The 24,123-nt window shown below is 45.0% G+C and overlaps 2 protein-coding genes across 2 annotated transcripts; one reads left to right on the forward strand and one right to left on the reverse strand.

Moving 5' to 3' along the window:
- Positions 1-1,187: 1,187 nt before the first annotated feature.
- On the forward strand, positions 1,188-5,268 carry LOC125703188 (RANBP2-like and GRIP domain-containing protein 8). Its single transcript, XM_048967320.1, has 7 exons — positions 1,188-1,232; positions 2,292-2,450; positions 3,073-3,219; positions 3,425-3,604; positions 3,688-3,759; positions 4,539-4,636; positions 4,917-5,268. The coding sequence occupies exons 1-7, from the start codon at positions 1,188-1,190 to the stop codon at positions 5,266-5,268; spliced, it is 1,053 nt and encodes a 350-aa protein (XP_048823277.1).
- On the reverse strand, positions 4,093-24,123 carry LOC125703189 (dual specificity calcium/calmodulin-dependent 3',5'-cyclic nucleotide phosphodiesterase 1-like). Its single transcript, XM_048967322.1, has 6 exons — positions 24,099-24,123; positions 23,684-23,875; positions 20,967-21,241; positions 19,482-19,616; positions 7,383-7,499; positions 4,093-6,022 (listed from the first exon to the last, which is right to left on the reverse strand). Exons 1-6 carry the CDS (start codon positions 24,121-24,123, stop codon positions 5,861-5,863), a joined length of 906 nt encoding a protein of 301 aa, XP_048823279.1. The 3' UTR covers positions 4,093-5,860.

The raw sequence follows: 24,123 nt of genomic DNA on the forward strand, positions 1-24,123 counted from the left end.
CTGCATACACGTGACTCTGTATCAGAGGTTCTTCTCCAAGTGCTTCATTTGCAGCAACAGACCAGTGTCTGTCATAGCTGTTCATCATTCCCCTAATGAGAGGGTGCTTTGCAAGAAGTTTCACTTGCAGCTGAGAGGCAGTATTGTCATGCCAGGTTCTGAAGAATTTCTCACGTATTTCCTGCTTCCACACTGTTGTCTTCTGGTCTGTTCTGATTCATTTCCAGTTGAAGCTGCCTGTTGAGCTTTTTGTGATTGTACGCTGGTAAGTGCTGATAGGAAGCCTGTACTTATTTATGTGTAATCTGTGAACACAGGTTAGAGGTTAAAAATGAAATAATTCCAGGATGAGTTGTGAACTAATGAGATCTTCCCATTTTTTAAGCTTAACTTGATGATGAAGTCTGGCTTTGAATTTGAGCGTAACAAGAGTAGATTGCTAGTAGCCTCCTCCTTAGCTGTTAGTGGTCAGAAACATGTAGACTAATCAGTCTAAAACTGCCGACCAGGGTGCAAAGCAATAAGGCTTATGGCCCTTTCTCTTTACATGTGTTTTATATCTATATATCTGTTTTATGTATAAAATAGAAGTTTATGCTACTACGGCCTCTCTGAAGAAGTTTGTTCATCATGTCTTTAAATATGTAATGCACAATTTAAAAAACGGTTTGTGCTTCTTGTTCGTAGGCCAAAGATTTTCCTTGTTAGAGAAGTGTGATGTTATCTCCATTTTTTGCTTTGTCAAAACTATTGACAAGTGTTAATGTACTTTGGTTGTGCACTACTATGAAGTAGCTATTGCTTCTGCAGAAGTTATTAGTGTAATGTGAACAGGTGTGGAAATCACTTGAAGAAAGCGACATCTTACTTGAAAATTCTTAGTTCCAGCTTGTTAGACAGAGGCGAGCAGGTGGGAGGAGGTTGGTGGGGAAGTGCTTTGATGGGAGAAATATTCAGAGCTCGCTCCTCTTGCAGTGAAACCCAGCTCTGATCAGATGCAGGTCTTCCTAACTCGGACGCAGACCCTAGCTTCTCACAACCCTTGTTATTGCACAGGCGCTGTTTGGATGCACAGCTGTAGTCTCCAGCACCTTGCATGGCTTGGCTTGCAGTGGAATTCTATGTCAGTGTTATTCCCACTGCGCCGATCATTACAACTTTTTCACTTGCCCCACGAGACATCGAGAATGGAAACAGATGCTCCTGAATCCATATGCCTGTTGGTCCTTGAAGTAAGCAAGCTTCCCAAGTTCTTAAATGCATTTAAATGACGGTTTTTTGGTACCTAATATCTTCTGTTTGTTTATTTTTGCCAAAACACGTTTTTTTTACTTGGGATGGTGTTCACTACCAACTTAGAACTGCAAGAGAAGTTTAATACTCAGCGTGGCACGCATCATCCTCCTTTCTCACCATTGCTGCTGTGCGAACAGTACTGTACTGAGAAGCAAAGATCCTGGTGGGATGCTGTGTGTACTCTCATGCAGAAAAAAACAACGTAAGAATTCTTCAGTTTGGAAATATTGGAACTAAACTTCCAGAGGGCTTCTGAATTGATTGCCATGGGTTGTGTGAAACCAGTTCCTTTTGTTTGATGTCCTTTGAATGGTTTTTTGCTGTAGGGGTGTGAGATGGTGAAGAACTTTCTAAAAACAGGCTTTACGTTTCTGATATTGCATTTGTAAAGAAGAGCTAGCTTAGGACTAAAGCTGCTTGTTGTGTTCATCAAACAAATGACATGTGAACAGATGAAAAAGAGGGAATGCTAATTGAGGAATATTTCTTTTGATATTCAGACCAGACTCGGCAGCCAAACTGAAGCTTCTTGTACAGCATGGATTGAGTACTGTGCGAGCCCTGGAGAAACACGACCTTCAGCCTGCCTTAATTATACACTGGGCAAGAAGCCTGCAAAAAACCAGTAAGTTAAGATTATCTGTAAATAAGTACCATCTGTTTTTTCTCTAATTTGCAAACTTAACAGACTAAATAAAATCAGATGAGAATGTAGTATTGAGAAGTGCTGCTAATTTTGATGGCATGACTGGAGTAACTACCTTGCCTGACAAGTACGCTACCTCACTACTCTCTTAACAGCACAGGTAAAAGCAATGTTATTTTCTCCCCATGTTACTTTCTGCGTCTATAGAGAGACCTTCTGAAATACGTCCCAAGTGTCAGAGAAAAATTCTTGAAACTTCTCAAGAAAACAACTGTATCAGAGAAGAAAAAGTATGAATTGCATTTTATTTGAATTTTTTGTGATGGTTTGAATTTCTCTTCTTCAACAGGGCATTAGCCTGAACTCCTACGACCAGAAAGAATATATTGGAAGAAGCGTCTACTACTGGAAGAATATTTTGTTTAGCTTGAAAACTATCAAAAAGCACAGAAGTATTCCTGAACCTGCTGATCCTCTCTTCAAGCATTTCCATAATGTGGACATCCAGGTACTGATGGATTATTCAAAGAGGAGAGTAAGAGGGGTTGTATGTCACAGGCTTGCATATGAATTGTTTGTTGCTTGGTTTGTTTTTTGTTTTGGTTGGCTTTGTGTGTTGATGGGTGGTGGTGGTTTTATTTTTTTTATCACTGTACTGCTAATGCTGAGATTTGGTAGTATCTTTCTGTTGAACTCGTCTGAGTTTTAAAACTCTCTGATTGGAAGACACTGAACTCCCTTAGTACCAGCTTTCTGAAAAGCTGTTTTCCTGTAATACAGGGAAACCAGGAATAGTATTAACCTCCTCCTATCCGCCTACTTACTAGATGCTTACAGTCACCGACTGTTCCAAGTGTCCACACTCTGTTATGTGTGACTTGTCTTTTGCTTTGGTTGTAGTCTGCAACCTGGAAGACCTATGAAGAAGAGGCACGTGTAGCTTTTGCAATGCTGGATGTGGCTGAAGGCAAAACTGATCATGCTTTATTAGCGTTTGAAGCTATTAAGAATGTGGCTTCATACTGGAATCTTGCCACTGTATTTACTGTTTGTAAATTGCATTACCTCAAAATGCTTTTCTGTCACTTGCATTCTGACCAATTCTTCCTAATCGATATGCTGTTACTTAGCTTTGTCAAAGAAAGGCAGAGGAGGTTGAGAGTGATGATATGCTACCAGAAGAACAGGAAGAACGCAAAGCCTATCTTGTTAAAAGGAAGCATTACCTGATGAAGATCATTGATGAAAACTCCTCTGACCCGTCAGTAGTTGACAAAGTAAGTAAAAGAATTAATGCTTGTGTGAATTGTCCTCTTACGTTAATGTTAACAGATGTAGGGCTTTCCTGGGGGAAAATAACAACTAAAAACACCCAGAATTTCTGCAGAAAGCCTTGTGCACTGTTCAGCCGTAGATCAGAACACAGTCTCTTGCAAGTCGTGGTGGCAGTTCTTCCTCAGAGCGTTTCAAATGAATTTCTAGCTGCCGGTATCTGTTAAAGCTGTCATGGAAATGCTGAATGCAGTGATCCGGGAGCTTGGAGAGAACGATGAAGAGGGAAGTCTTGCCTCTGGAAATATCTCACGAGCTGCACACGTGGAAATGAAATATTCAGTTCCATCACCCAAGAAGTTCTCTTTCTCACCAACTAATACCTACCAGGTATATTAGCTGGTTACTCTTTTAGGGAAGTGTTATGTTTGTATAAGAAAATCAAGTTCAATAAGCTTTTCTTCTTTTCTAAGGCTCTCCCTCAGTGGGCAGAAGATCACAAGTCCTTACTTCAAAAGCTGTGTCAGCAAATGGAAGCTTTAAAGGTAAACAACTTTTGTCACTATATTCAGTGCAGAACAGTTGATCTTTTTGTTCTGGTAAGTACTTTGTGATCCAAGCATTGAACTTAGCTTCACTTACAAGCAGATGCTATAAACATCTGCTTAAATTCAGGGCAAGAGTAAAACCTTGTTGCCTACAAACTCTAATTTGGTATTCAGATATAGGAAGTAATCCTGAGGATTGTGTGTGCAGAAAGTTGTGCTTTCTTCAGCTTAGCTGTTGCCATCTTGGTTCTGGGTTTATTTGTAGCTTCAGGGAACAATCTCGGTTTTGTAAAGCATGGGCAGATGATGGATTATTGTAGCAGTTAACTCTTCTTTTTTTTTTTTTGTCTCAGATCTTGAACGTGCTTTTAAATAGCAAAGGAGTATAGGAATCATTCCTTAGGTTTTCTGCAAATACCTATATTTAATACGTTAGCATTCTCTTAATTGAAACCCTATCTTTAACAGAATGAAATACGGGAAATGAAATGTAACAGTTGCAGCGTAAGTGTGCCATCTCATCACTGGCCTGCTGAATGCTATGGAACTGATACTGTGTCACATGGTTATCAGAGAGCACAAAATCTTCCTGAAGCTTCTTTGAAGGGTAAATTGATGCTGAATTTTTAATTGACCATTTAGCTAAAGAGAATAAGACTTATTAAAACCTTTCTGCAGTGTTCTGAGATGAATGAGTAAAACTGATCCCTGGGGAATGTTCATTCAAGTCAGAAGTAAAACTGCGTGTAAACTCTTTACTTGGTGTTCCTTTTCAGTTGCTACCTCTGGCCCATCTGTTTACAGTAGCCAGTCACCTGCTTGTAACTCGCATTGTCTTTGAAGAACTGCTGCAACCAATGTACCACCAACAAAGGTGAGGACAAAGGAATCTGCTCAAGCCATATCTACTGATTTGTTGAAAACAGCTGGTTATGATTCTGTGTGTAGTTGGATGTAACACTCCCTTCCCCGTGTAAAACGTCACAGTGTTACCCTGATGCTTTGTACAGGCATCCCAGCCTTCTCCCACCATCACCTTCTCTTTGGGATTACCTTTAGCGCTCCTAGGCTACGGAGCAAGAGTGAAGGTCAGGAAAAGAGAACTCGCATCACCCTTGAAATTCAGCAGTTCTTTATTGACTGCATGTCCCTAGGCTTCCTGAGGAGTGTCTGTCCCCTCTCCACTACTGTTGGGCAACAGTACTGTTGGCCTCCACTAGCAGGAACCCAGCTGCTGCCAGGAAGAGGACTCTCTACCTGCCACTCATCAGTACAAATGGATTTGAGGCACGGGATGAAGAAAGGGAGTCTCCACGGGGCCTTTTGCCCAAGTGCCACAAATTCTCTCTGGCGAGCACAATGCAACAGATGAGCCCTTCCCAGGATAGAGTTCTTCAGTTCTCCATGTCCTTCCTTCTCCTTCAAAACAGGGGCAACTCTCAGGCCATAGGCCCCAACTCTGTCGTTTCTGGGTTGCCATGGAACACTGCTGATGTCACTGCCTAGTGTTCCAAGCCCTCCAACTGCCATACCAACAGCAAGAGGCGAGGAGGCACCTCACACAAATGGATCCTCCTCCCCAGAAGAAGAAGAGGCTCATGGGGAGGAGATGGAAAGTGGAGCCAATGGAGGTGGATCCACCTCCAGACGAACAGCAGCCAATGGAGGTGGACCCACCTCCACATGCGCTCAGGAGACAGCGCCCAAGGAGACTGGACAGCAAGAGAAAACGGTGAGCAATAGCTTGAAAAGGGGTGCCAAACTGGGTTAAGCAATAAATTACTTCATTTTGTATTGTGAAGAAAGCTTAGGCAGTTTGTTTCTTCACAGAAAGGGAAATGAAATCCCAACAAACTGACCTGCTAGACTCAGCCAGGAGATTGATGGTAGAGGGGAGAATTCAGCTTGCGTTTTTCACTCATCCTCTCTCCCATCAATTAAAACAGTTACCCGTATCCTCACCCAAATTCTTCTAAGTAATCCCAAATGCCTACTTCCATTAGCACAGCCACTGCAAATCGCATTTTTTCTACAGCACAAATGGGTTTGCTGTGGATAATGATCATCTCCTTACCGAACAAAAACTACTGCCATTTCATTACATATTAAGGATGCCAACTCCTGTACCTGGTACCACTACACCTGTCTTGAAAAGGAGGTCATGGACTGTTTGTGTCACATCGGCAGCATGCATTAGGTTGTGTTTGCTGTATCCAACCTCCAGAGCTTCCACAAAGGACACCAGGGCAGAAATGGGGATCTAAGAAAAGAAGCACACAATTAAAAATGAAAGAATCACCTGTAATAGCTAGCATTTGGAGGAGAGGCTCCAAAGAGCAGTCTGTACTGATTGTACTTCACAAATAAATAACATCTTTAAGCACCTTAAAGAAGTACTCAAGAGAGAGAGTGAATCAAGCTCACTTCCTCAAAATGGCTTTCCCATCCCTAATTACATGATGGATGAATCACACATGCACTTAAACATACGCAAGTCAGTCCACTGTGAAATGCTGCCTGCAAAACACAAGCAGTGCCAGAAGTAACAGAGCGTAGCTGTTGTGCTGTTCCTGGAGAAATATTTCTATTCAGGACACACAGGTCTGTCTCATCCTCTCACAATAATCTAGTATAGATCACTACTTTACCACTCATGTTCTAGAGGTTTGTAATGAAATGCATCATATAGCAAGTCTGAGATACTCTATGATGAGGAGTACTGTTTATCATATTTCTGGTTTTTTACTGCCAAATCCAGACTTCCCGTACTATGAGTTTGCCATGCTTTTTTTGGCTCCCAGAGTATAACTGTATGCACAACATAAAACCACATTTGGGGGATTTCTAGAAAGCACGCTATGTAGGTGGTGGCAGCTGTACATATATGCAACAAGCAGCAGGGATTCTTCAGTGCTCTGCACAACCTGCTGTACCCTACACCTCTCTCGTTCTGTCGTTAGAGTTGCACAGCTATTTCCCTCTTGAGTATGGGACAATGCATTTCTAATCTGTTATCATCTTCAAACATTTCTCATCAGGCGTGAGAAGTCCCTGAAGAAGTCCAGGAGTCGAAGAAAGTAGGAGTCCTGCCAGACTAAGTGTCAGCAGAGAAAGGGAACACGGAATCTTTGCGTGGGGAGAATGGGAAACATCTCAGGGCAATGCTTCAGTGACCCAAATGTAACTCTGTTCACAGTTACAAAGGAACTGTTCAAAGGAAAAGATACGGAGTACCTTTTACTCCCCCTTAAATAGCATTTGTATTCTGAAACCCATAGCAAACCAAGTTTTCATGTTTGGCTTGCATGCTTTAAGATTCCTAAGAATACTGGGAGAATTACAGTACCATTCCCTCTGCATTTCATGAATAAGACTGTGGAACTGTACCTGCTTCATGCTGTCCTATTGCAATTAACTGTTCTACCTGAATGATGTTTGGTCCTGGTTGCTGTAGAAAGATTCTCTTCCCCGTTTAGGGGGAATGACAGTGACTGCAAAGTCTTCACATACACTTTCAAATACTGCTAAAATCATTGCACTCTGAATAGAACAAAGTAGAATAAGAACGAGATACAAGAAAATGCAAGATGGAAGAAGAGACCCATCTTGTAACTACTGACCTTGAAACGATTGATCAGATCATAGCGTGGGAGAAGTTCATACAAAATGAACTTCAGTGCATGATCTCCACTGGCATCGTTTTGTGCAAATACGTCAAAGGACCACTTGTCTACATTCTGCAAGAATGAATAGAAATGAATGTTAATCTGATCATCCATTTCACCATCATATTTCAATTTCTATCACTTTACATCTACAAATGGATGATGAGAGGGTACAGATTTCACTGACAAAATTCTCAACTTCACTTAACCAGTACGGAGTCTAATTTACTCATCAGTACAGTATGACTCACAGTGAAGAAGTTTCTATTCAAAACTTAAGTTACTTGCTTATTCAAGTCACAGTGATTCACGAATTGAACCAGCAAAGGCTACGTGCAAAACAAATCTTAGCTTGCCTTCATAAATGAAATACGGTTACGGGCACTTGCATACTGGCCTGTGGTCATATTTTCATCACCTGCTGCACAGTGAACCAGTGTAAAAAAATATCTCAAGCTACCTTGCTCGACCCAAAGAGATCCTAGTTCCTTCTGACTACTGCAGCTTTAATTGCCCAAAGACAGCATGATTCTCTTTTTAATAGCATGTGTGTTTTTAATTTTCTTTTTTAAGATGTGTGAGTTAACTGGGGTTTTTCATAGTAATGCTACATTAAGTGCTAACAATGGTGTAAAAAATGACCCTTATAACATAGAAGTAGATATCTAACTGCAGTTGAGAGGGTTACAGTTAGCTGTAAATCCTATACTAACGCTGCAGGGTGCTCAGTCAAGAGACGGAAGAAGACAAGTTCAATTCCCAACTCATAAAGCTAAATTATAACATATTAAATCTCTTGCAGAAGGTTGAATTCCATCTCAACTCCCATGGATGGCAGCATGAGCTGACAGCACTCACTATCTATAATGCACCTCGATCTCCGAAGAGGATGCTCCCGAAACACCAGGAAACCTTCTCTCCTACTCCTACGCCCTTCTTGGACTGTTTTTATTTTGTCTCAGTTAGGAAGCAGTAGCATTTAATGACTGCATATCTATAAGAATCATATAATTAGATGTATAATATACAATAATAGAGTTTAGTTTTATAATTTAAATACATTATATACTTTATATTTAAATTTGTATTTATTATAGAATTAATTAAAAAATAGTAGGTCCTTCTAGTTCCTATGAAGTTGAAAATGTCTCACTGTATTCAATAAGAAATTACTCTTTCTTATAGAAATAGTCTTTTTTGTAGAAATAAAGGTTTGTGTTTCTTTACATGTTTTTTTATTGTAGTAATGTTGTGCTCTTGCGGCAGATAAAATGAACTGAATTACAAAATGGCAAAATATTATTCTTCTGCACTGCACAGTGGCAATAGCCAAGTAGACACTAAGTTTGACTGTAGAGTAATTTAGATTTCACCAAGGGAAAAATTCTTGACAATAATGACAGTAGCATTTTACTCTAAATAATGAGGGAAAAATGTCCCCTTAAGGAAACAAGAGAGTATCACCCTTTGCTTAGAGGCCTGCAGCACCAGCAACACTTTGAAAATTAGAGCATTTTTTGATCCTATAAAAGCTTAGCACAGATGTGATGTCCATGTTGGAGAGAAATCGGAAGGGAAGCAGAACTTTACAGGCACCTCATGGGGGAGGACAAAAACTGTTGTCAGTAAAGAGAGTAGGAGAAGCAAGGGATGGGGAGAGTTCCTGGGCTACACATTTCCAGCTCACTGGCCCTGCAGCCTCAGATGAAATGTCAGAAAGTGCTCTAATGCTATCTATAGGCACTGTGATGGAGCTACAGTCATAAGGCTATCTTCTATACATTTTGGTCTTAAATTTGACCTTTGCTCCACTCCTTGGGCGAAGCAAGAGTTCGCCCAACTGCAGTTCTTCCTAAATGTTCAGTATATTTGCCTTTCCATCTGTTAACCTTAGAGCCTTGATTGGTTTTATCAGCCAGCTGATTTAGGGACAGCTGATTTTCTGTTCAACATTACATCACTGATTGTGCAGCACAAGAAAGATGCAGTGCTATTGGAGCGGGTCCAGAGGAGGGCCACCAAGATGATCAGAGGGCTGCAGCACCTCTCCTATGAGGAAAGGTTGAGGGAACTGGGCTTGTTCAGCTTGGAGAAGAGAAGGCTCCGACGAGACCTCATTGTGACCTTCCAGTACTCGAAGGGAGCATATAAACAGGAGGGAGAACGGCTGTTTGCAAGGGTGGATGGTGATAGGACAAGGGGGAATGGTTTTAAACTGAGACAAGGGAGGTTTAGGTTGGATATTAGGAGGAAGTTTTTCACCCAGAGGGCGGTGAGGCACTGGAACAGGTTGCCCAAGGAGGCTGTGGATGCCCCATTCCTGGAGGCATTTAAGGCCAGGCTGGATGTGGCTCTGGGCAGCCTGGGCTGCTGGTTGGCAACCCTGCACATAGCAGGGGGTTGAAACTAAATTATCCTTGGGGTCCTTTTCAACCATTTTATCATTCTACGATTCTACAATTTTTCCCCGGCCTGACAATTCTTTGCAGCCAAAGTCAAGTAGATGTTTATACTGCAGACACTGCCTGCCTGCAGACACTAGATCACTTTGTAAGCAACTACATTTTCTGCATATTAGCTAACCAAGAAAACAGTTCCATGACAGCATGGGCATCAGAAAAGGCTGAAAAAAATAAATCATTCCTAAGCAGAAGAATATTTCTGCAGTTTGTCTTGTTACTATTCAGTTCTGCCTCTAGCACCACTGATCAGCAGATCACATCTTACTTGGTAAAAGAGTACAACTGGTTGTTTTCAGAGCTGTATGAACGGCATGTAGGGCCACTGCTCCATGTCTGACCATCCCTTTTTCAGCAGTAAGCCTTACATCACCACAGTCACGTCATGCAGAAAGGAAACCTGCTACTGCAGTACAAACATCAGTATCTGGTATCTATAGAGAGAAAGTGATGCTGTGGAAGCTATTCAAAATTGCCAAACATCTCATTCACTGAAAAAGTGACAGAGAAAATATGCCTTGGTCTTGTACAACTACCACTCTATTTGCATACTTTCAATAAGCTGGAGCATTTCATTCTTTCATTAAAACCTATTTCGTTTTCTCAAGATGATTCCACCACTTTGGGTTACTCATGGTAACTCCATGACGCCTCATCTGATTCTACCTTCATTTCTCTCCGCATCCCAAGGTCTGCACCCTCTGATCTTTTCTATTTCCTATCTTCCCTTCCCCGTCTCCCCCAGTGACCAGCACTCGTAATAAACTGGACGGGCTGACATTTGCCCTTTGTGTATGACTCTCGTCATCAGGTGAACATAGACTAGAACCTCCTCTCGCTCTCATAATGGGAGCAAGACCGTGCCATCTCCTTGGAGAGGGATGATAAGGATTCTCCCACAGCCCCTTGGCTCTGACAGATGTGGTGGCCACATTCTTTGGAGCCCTGGCACCCCAAGATTCTCATTTTCCAATGCGGTGCTCTGTTCCAGTGACACACAGACTAGAGCAAAACCCATGATTTTGCAGCATGTGAAAGGTGTAGCTAAGTGTGAGGCCAGAGAGGAGATTTTTTCCTTCCAACTCACTCTCCTTTAGATCCCTGGTATGAATAGAAGGGGTTTTTGGGTGGTGCTTGGTGCAAGACACTGCAGCTGGGTGACTTGTAGGGAAGAGATAAAGAGAAGCAGAGGAATGGCAGCCCCCCCTCAGCGTTCTGACCTTAAACCATCCCCAGGTTATGCATCCGGTAAAAGAACTGCCCTATTTTTTGAGAAGAGTTTCTCTTCTTGTACAGAAACTCATTGGCTGTTGGACCACAGGGAAAGAGATGGAAGAAAATACAAGAAAGGTCTTGTACCAGGTCAGGCGTAGATTATCCTGATATTACAAGTAGAATAGGAGGGAATATCACGACTGTTTCTAAGAGGCTATTATCACATCGCCTGCCCCAATTGCTCAGTTACTGTGACTTGTGGAGGAATTTCCAAGTCACAGCCCGAACCAATACGTGAGCACGAGCGCCTGGTGCAAGAGGAGACAAGGCTGCATTCCTCAACGGTTTCCTGGCGGCACGGATGCGGCCCGTGCTCGCCGCTCTCCAGGAAGGCCCGCACGGAGCGCGGCAGCGCGGGCTCGCCCCACCGCGGTCCCCCGCGTACCCGCCCTCCTCCTCCCGGAGCCCCGGAAGTGGAGCGGGTGCGCGGCGACAGGCATCGGCGTGGGCAGCCGGGCCGGGGCCATCCGGGACGCGCGCGGTGATGACGCAACGACGGCGCGACCGCAGACAGAAAGGACCCCGCGAGCGGCGCCCGCCCCGTTCTGCGGGCCGACCAATGGCGGCGCGGAGGAGGCGGGGCCGAGTGCGGGCTCTCCGGCAATGGCGGCCGCGGGGCCGCCACGATGGCGTTGGCGGTAGCGGAGCCCTGGGGCTCCGTACGGGGAAAGTGGCGCTCCGCCGTCCCGCGTCCCCGGCGCTGCCGCCCGCCCCGTGTCTTGGGGACGCCGGGCTCTCAGGGGAAGGCGGCGCGGGGGCCCGTCCGTCCCCCGTCGGCCCCGAGCCGTCATCCGCAGTCGCCGTTCGGACGGGAGCCGGCTGGGAACGCGGTCGTTTCTCAGTCGCTCTGTGCGTTCGTCGATTAAACGTTTCCCGTTCGTTTCTCGGCGCTTCTGCCCGCGGTCGTTTCTGCAGCTCCGGTAACCCACCCCGTCCCTGTGCCCTCCACCGGGTAAGGACGGAGCGGCGCAAACGGAAGAGATTAAGACTAGCTGCACAGTTTTGAAAACTCTGCTCTGCAGACCAGCTGCACAATAATGTCCTGCTGACACGAATCCTGAACTTGTCTGCCCTCAGAAAGTCTTCCTGGATGTTCCTAGAAGGCTGCTAATATTCTTGGCCTAGCTGAATTTAAGTGGAAAACTCCCACTAGCTTAGCAGGACTGTCTTCTTATTTTCCATATGAAAGAGCTGGATTAGTATTTTTCTTGCTCTCTTTTTTGGATTTTTCTAACAATCTCAAAATCCTGTGAAGCATGGCTTCCTCACAGCTTTCACACCTGTTCAGTGACTCTGTGTATTTATGCACTTATACATGAAATGAGCTTTATTTGTTTCTGCAATGTTGTTTTCACCTAACATACGTTTTAGTCTGAGAGTTAAATCTGAGTTGTTTATTTACTGCTGTGATAATGCTGAGGATCTGCTCAAGGCACTGCGGCAGTGCAGTGCACACTTATGCTCTCAAATTCCAGGGCCCCCATCCCAAGTGATAATGCAGATAATCTGGGGCCTTCTTAAATTCCAGCACCTTTCAGAGGCTGGCTTACCCACAGCATGCTCTGCACACCACTGTTTAGATATGCACACAAAAAAGCTCGGCATCTGCAAGGCTGAAAACGAGTCTTTCAGTGCTTATTAATTTTGCTCCAGGCCTTTTACATCAGTGAAGTATTCAGAAGGAAGGGCTAAAATACAAAGCTGCCACCGCTTTCTCTAATTAATGCATACGAAGCTTCACATCTCTAATTACTGAGCAGTGTGTGCACTGTACAAATAAAAGCACAGAGTCCAGAGGATGTGTAAGGAACTCCGAGCTCTGCACTCCCTGTGCACGTGCAGTCTGGCAAAATAAACTTCTGGCATTTCTGCACTCCCTGTGCACGTGCAGTCTGGCAAAATAAACTTCTGGCATTCGCTGTTCAGAAGTGCAGTGTGCCTGAAGCAAAGTCCTTGCAATTCACTTCTATTCAGCGAAGGATTCCTCACCTGTTTGAACAACCTGAAACATTTTAGAGTCGTGGAACACTTTTGAAAAAGGAAGATCTTTAATATTGATATTCGTGCCTATTTAGATTATCGATTTTCCATCCAAGCTCAGCTATTGATGGTTATGAGTAAGCCATAAAAGATCAGGTCTTTACTGGATACATCCCATGCCAAATATTGTTGCTGCGTTGTTTTTATTTTCTATAGGTAGGATGCCGCTGCATTTACAGTGCAATCAAATGAGAATGTGACAGAGACTCTGGTAAGTGGTGGATTTTGCTTCTTTTTTAAATGGTGTGTAAAAAAAAGGGTACTGGTTTTTTTTTTTTTTTGTACAAAAATATTTGCTCCTTTGTACAAAAACATGGGTGTTTTCCATCCTCTAATTCATTAAATCTTGACCTGAAAGAATAGGTGGGTATACCATTGCAGCTGTAAATCTGTACTTTCTGAAAGTCTTTCACTAGGATAGCACTGCAAAAAAGGAAAAACAGGATGCCTAGATACTTTTAATTTTTGAAGGTACAGTCAGTTTACTTATATATTGCACTTAAGAAAAGCAAGAATGAGTGCTTTGGTCCAGTGTACAGCAGGAAGTGCTCACGTGTGCTGTCGGTACACATACCTCTAATATTACTGCAGCTTTATCTATCTTCCACATTTTAGTAGGTACCATCTTTTAAGGGGGGGAATACTGCTGAAAGCGATCATACTTTGGTGGTTTCTGGGCTCCTTTTGCTGTCTTTGGTTAGCCTGAATGAAGGATATGGAGTGGCAGCATTGCTGGGTGAACGCTGCCGTTACTGAGAGCAGAAGGGTGATTCTGTTTGTTGATGTGACTTTCGTCACTGAGCACCGTGAGAGCATTCTGAGTATTTGTATTTGTAGTTCAGATGGCAAGTAGCCTAAAGACTGCTTGTGCACAAGTGACTCAGAGCACATCAGTGCAATCTGCATTGTAACACATTACCTCAGATTTTAAGCCTGAAAGTTTCTTCCAGTATTAAGCCCCAGGAAACTCATTAGCCATCTGACCTGGGATAAATCTGCCTTTTGTTTCTCATACAGTCATGTTTTTTCTTTGTGAAACTCCTTAGATCTGGTATTATCACACAAGACAGACTTCTGCACAGTGTGATGTAATATAATGAATGTTTCTTTATTCTTTGGCAAATCCTGAAGGTGGTGCTTAGGCAGATAATTAATCTACAGAACTTAATCCAGCAGGCAGTCCCGTGGCCAAATTCTGTGCTGGCAGCAGAGTCTTTTTATGACCATTAGGAACATTCCCAGTTACAGAGCTACCACAACTTGCGCACTAAATACACAGACCCACCTGGGAGAACAGAAAATAAAGAAGCAACTTACCCTCCCCTTGTCCAACTCCACTCTCACATTTAGAAGTGAAACTACAAGTTCAAATGCCAGGAAAAAATGAGGGAAAAAAACCACCTGGTATTTTCCAGGCAAACCACCAAGATCATAGAATCACAGAACATCCCAACTGGTGTTATCACACAAGACAGACTTCTGCACAGTGTGATGTAATATAATGAATGTTTCTTTATTCTTTGCAAAATCCTGAAGGTGGTGCTTAGGCAGATTTCTCTATACCTCATTAAAAATAAGCCTGCTAAAGGAATAGATGAGGAAGGAATTGAAAGTATATGTTTTGGTGTGTGTTTTGTTTTGTTGGTTTTTCTGTTTGGTTTTGTTTTGTTGTTGTTTTCTGAAAAATGTCAGGGAGCAGATTTTCGTATTTTGAAGAACTTCAGAGAAGTCTCTTCATTACAGAAGGCCTTCTGACCAGCTGCATCTTATCAACTGCAAAGCAGCTGGATAGCTTTTGAGGTTCATATTATGCTGAGCAATTTGTTCATGGCAAATTGATCTACTGGGGTTATTTAATCTGGCTGAGTCAGCCGTCTTTATAGCTGGAATATCCTGAGCACAGCTTGCAGCTCTCTCCTTTAGCGTGTGTGTGTTTGCAAGGCTTTGTCCCCAGCAGAAATAGCACTTTTGCTGGGAGCTGTTTTGCTGCAGGACCAAACATCTTGCAGGACTGGTAATGTTTACTAGATACACTTCCTAAAGAATAAGCATAGGCCAGAATTTTAGAGGGTAAGAATTGCAGAAGCAGCAAGGCCGATAAACGGAAGCTTTGTAGGTGATTGAGGTCTCAGGATGAAATAAGCATTAGAAAGAAACTAGGGATGACTTTTTTTTCACTCAGAAGGTGGTGAGGTACTGAAACAGGCTGCCTGGAGAAGCTCTGGGTGCCTCTGGTCCTGATCATCCTGATCTAATGGGTGGCCTGTAGCAGGGGAATTAGAACTGAGTGGTCTTTAGGTCCCTTCCAATTCAAGCCATTCTATGATTCTATGGTGTTCAAAGTCAGAATTCATGCAGTTAGTACTTGACTATGTGAAAACTTGTTTCTTACTTTCAACGTGTTTCTTATTTTCAACAGAGAAGGGATCTTTTTGTCTGAGGACTAGTAAAATTTGGGGGATAGAGAATAACAGGTTGACAGGTTATTCAGGACCAGCACGGTGGGCAGATCCCCTAGCGTTGACTGCCCAGGCAGCTTTTCCTACACGTGGGTCCCAACATTTGAATGTCTCAGCACCCATTGCTCTCAGTGTAGCTGTTAACAGTGCACTGTACTGTTTGATTTTCCCAGAGGCTTTGCATGATAGGGAATGCAAGGCACTGCTGGATTGTGAGAAGCGGTGGCTGACCGTGATTATTAGGGAGGAATAATTGCATGCACCGGTACAGGCTGGGGGATGAGCTGCTGGAGAGGAGAGCTCTGCAGAGAAGGACCTGGGCGTCTTGGTGGACGACAGGTCGGCCAGGAGCCAGCAGTGTGCCCTTATGGCCAAAAAGGCCAATGGCGTTCTGCGGTGCATTAAAAAGAGCGTGGCCAGCAGGTCGAGGGAGGTGATCCTCCCCCTTTACTCTGCCCTGGTAAGGCCTCATCTGGAGTACTGCGTCCAGTTCTGGGCTCCCCAGTATAAAACAGATGGGGATCTCTTGGAAAGAGTCCAGCGGAGGGCCATGAAGATGGTGAGGGGCCTGGAGCATCTCCCTGTGAAGAAAGGCTGAGTCTGTTTTGGCCTTGAGAAAAGAATACTGAGAGGGGAACTGACCCAGGTCTATAAATATCAAACGTGTGGGGGGCAGAGTGGAGAGGCCAGACTCTTTTCTGCAGCGTGTGGAGACAGGACAAGGGGGAACGGCCAGGAACTGCAGCATAGGAAGTTCTGCACAAATGGGCACAAGACCTTCTTTAGGTGAGGTGACGGAGCACTGGAACAGGCTGCCCAGGGAGGTCATGGACGTTCAAGACCTGCCTGGACACCGACTTGTGCGACCTGGAGTCGGGAACTGCTTTGGCAGAGGGTTGGACTCGATGACCTCTGGAGGTCCCTTCCAACCCCTTCGGTTCTGTGGTTCTGTGACCCGCCTGGTGTCCAGGAGCAGCTCCTGGCTGAGCCGGGCAGCCCCGAAGGAGGGGCACTGATCCCATGGATCGAGGCGTGTTGGAGCCTGGCAGTCAGGCGTGCGCCTTTGGTTCCTGCTTTGCTCAAATCATCAGCAGCCGAAGTCGATGTCATTCGTCGCTCCAGAAACAGCGGCGGAGGCACAAAGAAACGCGCTTCATCCCGCCCTGAACACCGCCGCGCACCCCCGCTCGGCGCTTTCAAGGCGGCACGGATGCGGCCCGTGCTCGCCGCTCTCCAGGAAGGCCCGCACGGAGCGGGGCGTCGCGTGCTCGGCCTCACCGCGGTCCCCCGCGTCCCCGCCCTCCTCCTCCCGTAGCCCCGGCCGGGGCCCGGCCGGGGCCCGGCCGCCCCGGGGCCCCGGGGCCCCGGAAGCGGAGCGGGTGCGCGGCGACAGGCATCGGCGTGGGCAGCCGGGCCGGGGCCATCCGGGACGCGCGCGGTGATGACGCAACGACGGCGCGACTGCAGACAGAAAGGACCCCGCGAGCGGCGCCCGCCCCGTTCCGCGGGCCGACAAATGATGGCGCGGAGGAGATGGGGGCGAGCGCGGGCGAGCTGCAGCTAGGGAAACTATTTCGGGTTTTTTTGTGGAGACCAAATAGGGGTCTTTATCATACAGCTTATTTTTGTTATCAGAAGAGACATTATTATAACCAGAGCTTTCAGACTGATACACAAGCCTTTCCTGTAGCACCTCAGCTCCTAGCCATGCTTGCAAAGGCAGTATTTGTGCATCCTGTAGGTATCTTTTCTGTGCAAGGTTGAGAGATCTGGTTCCCAGGCTGGGCAGGTGAGAGCTGGGAATTCAGCACACTGACCAGGTTGTGCAGCAGAGCCCTGCTCTCACCCAGCAAGGATTTTGCAGCTTCTGCCACAGATGCCAGCTTGCCCTCCTTGATCCCTTCAAAGGTCCAGCTTGACTCCCAGCTGACTCAAAAATTCTCCTTTCACCTCCTGGCTTTTCAAGAGCCTGTTTATTTATCAGCTGGTTCACTTGAGAGTTTCTGTGTACTTTGCTCTGACCAAGGTTGAAAATTCACGCAGCGTTTCTCCTTTGATTGTTTTGGTGAATCAGAATGTATGATGATGATGACTGCTGTTATCATGAGGAAACTTCAGCCAGCTCCTGCAAGACCTGTCTGTTTTATCTCCAGCCTGCTGTCTCTAGCCCGACCTTCTTTATTTGCCATTAGAACAGTACCCCTGTGATGCAGATCTGTGTGACCAGAAGAACACACGCAGAGTTGCTCAAGCATCAGGATGGAGGAGCTTCGAGTGCTCAGTTTCCATCCTTCCATCCCAACACCTCTGCTATTGAATTATGAACCCGGGCTGTTCACTTGCTCTCTGGTGAAACCTTAAAGGATGGGAATGGGCTCCCACTTGGTGGTAAACAAAGTGGCAGATGAGCAAAGAGCAGAGAGGGACTGACAGGAGCTGGCGTTCAGATGGGTGGGAAGCCCAGATGCTGCTGGATTTCTGTGCCTGAATGTGCTTAGTGTGCGAGTCTTGCAGCCCCAGCTGTGACTTCTGGATGCCATGTAGATGTGCTATGGTAGTAATGCACACTGCCATAATGAAATATTAGATCAGTGCTTGTGGCTCATTACTTACAAGGAGGGGACTTACTGAAAGGAAAGAGGAGATCGGATGAAGTGGAAATCGAGATGGAGAAAGAATTAAAACTTTTTTTTAGGAGGAGCCGCTCAGACTGTGATGAAGACCACAGGATCCAGTGGATATGCTGTTCATATGAAAGTGCAGCATTTCTTTTTGCTAGCCCCAAGGAGACGCACACATGTAGAAGTGTCAGGAAATGACAAGAACAGAATTTAGTCTGGGGATGGAACTCAGCAAATTAAATTCATTGCACCTCCAAAAGCAATTTAGACTGATCCAGATGCTGAAGAACTAAGATGCACATTCATTGTAGCATGTTGTTAGTTAATGGTGTTGGTTAATTTGACTCCATTGGCAATTTTGGCAGCCTTTGTCCTTATGAACAACCAACTGAAGGTAGTTCCTACATCACTTTTGTTTTGGGAAATAAAATGCCTTCTGGTAAAGCTAGGTGCTTTTTACCCTGTTAGGAAGATAGGAGCAAGGGAGAAATGATAACCAGGCAGGTGCTGCAACTAAAGCTCAGCCTGCCTTTTCATTTCATTCACATTTGATACCAGTATTTAATCCAGTGACACAGTTGCAACTATCCAGGCAAAATCATCTATCTGTCCTTGAGAAGTCCTTTAAACTACAGCTGTACTCCAGAGCCTTCTGCTGCACACAGTTTGCCTGGTATCATGAGTGGCTTCTGCAGTGGTCCAACACCACCAGCACACAACCAACCTGACACTGGTTGAGTAGAGCTTCAGACCATTTCCAAGCCACTCTTCACTTTTGTTTGTACACTTTCCTAACGCTGTTCCCCTACGTTAATAAATGTCACAATCAGGCTTGCAGTGCCTGAGCCATTGCCCCTAGCAGGAATGTGAAACACAATCAGCTCCACAGAAAGATCCATGCAAGGCTAGAGTATCTGCATATCTGAAAACCTTTTGTTGATGCTCTGCACTGACCTCTGACTGCCTGTAAGACCATGCAGGTGAACTTCCAGCTAAAATGCCAGTCTTAAAAGGAATGACATTTTGGGACCAAAAGGAGCAAATGTTGCTGGAGAGGCATGCTGTGACACAGCTGGACACTGACAAAACCAGCCATGATGAGGAACGGAGGGGATGGCTGAAATACAGCAGGCACACTCACTGTGATGAGAGATGGCTCAGATGAGGCTGGGAGATGGACATGGGGGACAGATCACTCACCGCAGCCTGCTCTGTTGGCTCATCTGGCTCAGCAGGGATGGCCTCCTTTCCCACAACAGCAGCAGCAGGGGTTTCCTTGACCTTGACTTCCCCAGGTGGAGCTTCTTCAGCCTCAGTCTTTTGTTTTACGGATTTCTAAGTAAACAGTGGAAAATTTGTTGAGGAGCACATGATGGTAAGCAGGGAAGAAGGGAATGGGAGCTCTGCCTGGCATTACAGTGCTGCTTCACTCCTAGCAGACTCAGTGCCAATGGCTTTGCCAGGAAGAGGACAGCCTTACATTACTAATGATCATCTACAGAGCATCTTCATTCTCAGTGTCCTGTACAGAAACTGAGTCAGTCCTACATCCCTCCCTTGCAAGGAAAGAGTGCTAGCTTCCTGAGTTATTGAAAGCAGCAGCAGAAATGGGGGAGAAGTACACAGTTTGCTCAGAAATGCTCTAGAAAGTGAGGGCAAAGTGAGGAGTGCCCCAAATTATGATTTCAAACAGGATTTTTAAAAATTATCCTCTATCCCCCTAATTCCACTAGTTCTCAGACAAAAAGATCCCTTCTCTGCTGAAAGTAAGAAACACGTTGAAAGTAAGAAACAAGTTTTCACATAGTCAAGTACTAACTGCATGAATTCTGACTTTGAACACCATAGAATCATAGAATGGCTTGAATTGGAAGGGACCTAAAGACCACTCAGTTCTAATTCCCCTGCTACAAGCCACCCATTAGATCAGGATGATCAGGACCAGAGGCACCCAGAGCTTCTCCAGGCAGCCTGTTCCAGTACCTCACCACCTTCTGAGTGAAAAAAAGTCATCCCTAGTTTCTTTCTAATGCTTATTTCATCCTGAGACCTCAATCACCTACAAAGCTTCCGTTTATCGGCCTTGCTGCTTCTGCAATTCTTACCCTCTAAAATTCTGGCCTATGCTTATTCTTTAGGAAGTGTATCTAGTAAACATCACCAGTCCTGCAAGATGTTTGGTCCTGCAGCAAAACAGCTCCCAGCAAAAGTGCTATTTCTGCTGGGGACAAAGCCTTGCAAACACACACACGCTAAAGGAGAGAGCTGCAAGCTGTGCTCAGGATATTCCAGCTATAAAGACGGCTGACTCAGCCAGATTAAATAACCCCAGTAGATCAATTTGCCATGAACAAAGGATTGTTTACTTGTCCTAAACTGGCTCTCTGCACTTCTGAGCAGCCTTTTGCAGCACAGAAGTTCCTTCAGACAGTCACTGAGTACTTTGTTGCTCTACCAACAATTCTGAATCCACAGCACCTCAAAGCCCCTTCAAGAGCCCCCAGCTACTGCCCTGCGCCCTCCAGTTCTCCCTGCTGCCCCGTAAGAACCTCAGGATGCCAGCAGCACCTCATGCCTTAGGATGCCCGTTGGATTTCACAAGGATGCACTCATCTCCTGCATCGTGATCACTGGCAAAAATATCCAACAGCGCTGACCCGAGCCGGGGGCTCAGTAGTGACAAACCTGCTGCACTGCAGCGTGCACCCAGTGCCTCCGGTCCCGCTGCTGGGCACCGCCGGGCACAGCCCGGCTCCGTCTTCTCCGCGCCTCCCTGCACGGACCGATGGCCGCGCCCGGGATCCCCCGAGCCTCCTCTTCTGCAGGCTGAGCCGCCCCAGCTCTCCCGGAATCCCACCCCAACCATTTCCCACGCGGTGCCGAGGAGGGGAGGGGATGCGGGGGGAGGAACGGGGCCGGCGCTCGCAGTGCTACGACACGGCCGCTTGCGCCGCCCCGTCCTTACCCGGCGGAGGGCACGGGGACGGGGTGGGTTACCGGAGCTGCAGAAATGACCGCGAGCAGAAGCGCCGAGAAACGAACGGGAAACGTTTAATCGACGAACGCATAGAGCGACTGAGAAACGACCGCGTTCCCATACTGATTCAGGTAGGTGCTATAAAACTATTACAGAATTGCTGTTAATAGAACAGAGAGAAAGTCGTGATCCTGTTTTAACTTTGGTTAAGGACATGTGTACCTTGGAATCAGCTACCTATTAGTGTCTGCAAAGATGAAAACATCTCTGTATGTTTATAAATAATATATAAATTAAACACTTTTTTTTTTTTTTTTTTTTTAGAGAGAGAGAAAGTGTATGGCAACTGGAGAGAGGAAAATATTATCAGAAAAAAAAACACCCAAACATTTATCTCTGATTCTAAGTATAGATATAGATCCTTAAATTTATACTTTAAGAAATGTGACCAATGTTTCAAAATGCCTAAACTCTAGAAATATTTTGGTGATCTTCAGTTAGCTCAGTGTTAACTGGTTCATACCAAAATTAAATGCAAGAAATGAATATCTTTGCTGGGTAACTTACATTACTTGAGTTTAGTATTATCATAAAATTACAGAATCTTCTGAGTTAGAAAGTCATCTAATCCAACTCCCTTGAAATGAATATGAACAAGTTGCTCAGAGCCTGGGCCAGCCTGATCTTGAATGCCTCCAAGGACAGGTGATCCATCCACCACCTCTCTGGGTGATTTCCTTCAGTGCCTCACCACCTTCAAAGTAAAAACCACCTTCTTTGTATCTAATGTGAATTTATCCTTTTATATTTTAAAACCATTTACATTTGTCCTATCGCAATAGACCTTGCTGAAGAGTCTGTCCTCTTCTCCTTATAGCCCTCCTTTAGATACTGAAAGGCTACTATCACATCTCCCCAGAGCCTTCTCTTTTCCAGGCTGAACAGTCCCAGCTCTTTCAGCCTGTCCTCACAGGGGAGGTATTCCGTTTCTGCTCATGCTCTAACAGATCCATGCCTCTCCTGTACTCGAGAACTCCACGTCAGGATGGAGTACTCCAGATGTGGTCTCACCAATGCAGAGCAGAGGGGCAGGACCATCTACCTTGACCTGCTGACCACCATTCGTTTGTTGCAGTCCAGGACAGGAGTGGCTTTCTGGGCTGTGAGGGTACACACTGCTAGTTCATGTCCACTTGCTGTTGACTAGTATCCCTATGCCCATTGTGGCAGGGCTGTTCTCTGTCCTTACACCCTTCAACTTGTACTGATACAAGGGGTTGGTTGCCATTACCCATGTGCAGTACCTTGCACTTGGATTTTTTGAACCTCATGAGGTTCTCCTTGCCCCACTGACAAAGGCTGTCTAAGTCTCTCTGAGTGGCATCCCATCCCTCAGTCATCTTGACCTTATCACATAGCTTGTTGTCATCCACAAACTTGATGAGAATGTACTTGATCCCACTGTCAATGTCACTGCTGAAGATATTAAAGAGCATTGGTCCCAGTACTGACCCCTGAGGAGCACCACTTGTTACTTTCTCTATCCAGACATTGAGCCAATGACCACCACTCTCAAGGTATGACTAGACTAAACTTTGTTCATCAGTCCACCTTTCAAATCCACACATTTTGAATTTGAAAAGAAGGATACTATGGGGACTATGTCGAAGTCTCTACTGACATTAAGATAGATGACATCAAGCATTTTCCTCATCCGCTGATGTAGTTATGCCATCATGAAATCCACTGATTATCTTTTCAAAATTAGTTCTTATTTGTAACACTGAACATTATAAATTGTATTTTCTTCACATAGCAGTATCTAATAGCTTTTACCTGAAATGAGCTTGTTTCTGAAGAAACAAAAATTGGATTTGCTACTTTTGAACATTTTATATTTTTTCTTTGTCAAATCCTAACCATTTTAAATGCATAGGTTTTCTTCAGTATTGTTTATTTTGCGGGGTAATTTGATAAATTAATGCATATTTTGTAAAGCAAACAAGTGTCTGGCAGTTAGTACATAGCATGATAACAGAACTGCTCTTTGATTTGCGTAGTAGTGTTCCTGTTAAAAATTTTGCTTGACAGTCTTTGAGATTAAATTCTTTTATATAGAATGAGTGTGTTAAGTCAAATTATGTGCATCTGCCTAAACCACTTTCTTCTTGTATCAAGCAGTCTCAGAATTCTATAATAATCCTTCCTTCCTAAAACTTTGGAATTGTTTTTCAGACACAGTCTTTGTTTCTGTGTTTAATTGCTACAATATCAATATGTCTTATGTACTTTGATACATTCAATAAAGTGCACTAGCACAGCAAAATATCATGGCTCAGTATCAATTGATTCATAGCAAGCAAAGAAATATATTTCCAAGAATAAATAAGAATTGTAATTTTTTTTTTTAAATTGTCAGCAATACCTGGCACAGCTCTCCTGCGTTTGGAGTAGTTTCCCTCTTTCTTCTTCGTCTTTCCCCCCACAACCCCTCCACTTCTAACTTCGTGCTCCTCTCCCGTCCTCACAGCACACAGACCGGATCGCCCCAGTCCCGTCGGAAAAGTTCTTTCCGTGGTCTCTGCCGCCACCTCTTGGCCAATGCGCGGAACGGCCGCTGCGTCCCGCAAGCAGCACAACGCATGCGCGTACAAAATGCGGAAGTGCCGTTCTAACCGCTCTACTCAGCTAATCCGCCGCCTCTCTATGGTCATCAGTCCTCCAGGTAATAGCGAACATAGCGGCGAACAGCCCCGGCCCGGCCCGGCCCGGCAGCGCGGCGCGCGCCAGCCCCGGCCCGGCAGGTTATTTCGCGTGATTAGTTTCGAGTACTCACCTACGCGTGCGTTGTTTTCGACTCCTCAT

This window comes from Lagopus muta, chromosome 20, assembly GCF_023343835.1.
Source record: "Lagopus muta isolate bLagMut1 chromosome 20, bLagMut1 primary, whole genome shotgun sequence".
NCBI classification, from domain to species: Eukaryota; Metazoa; Chordata; class Aves; order Galliformes; family Phasianidae; genus Lagopus; species Lagopus muta.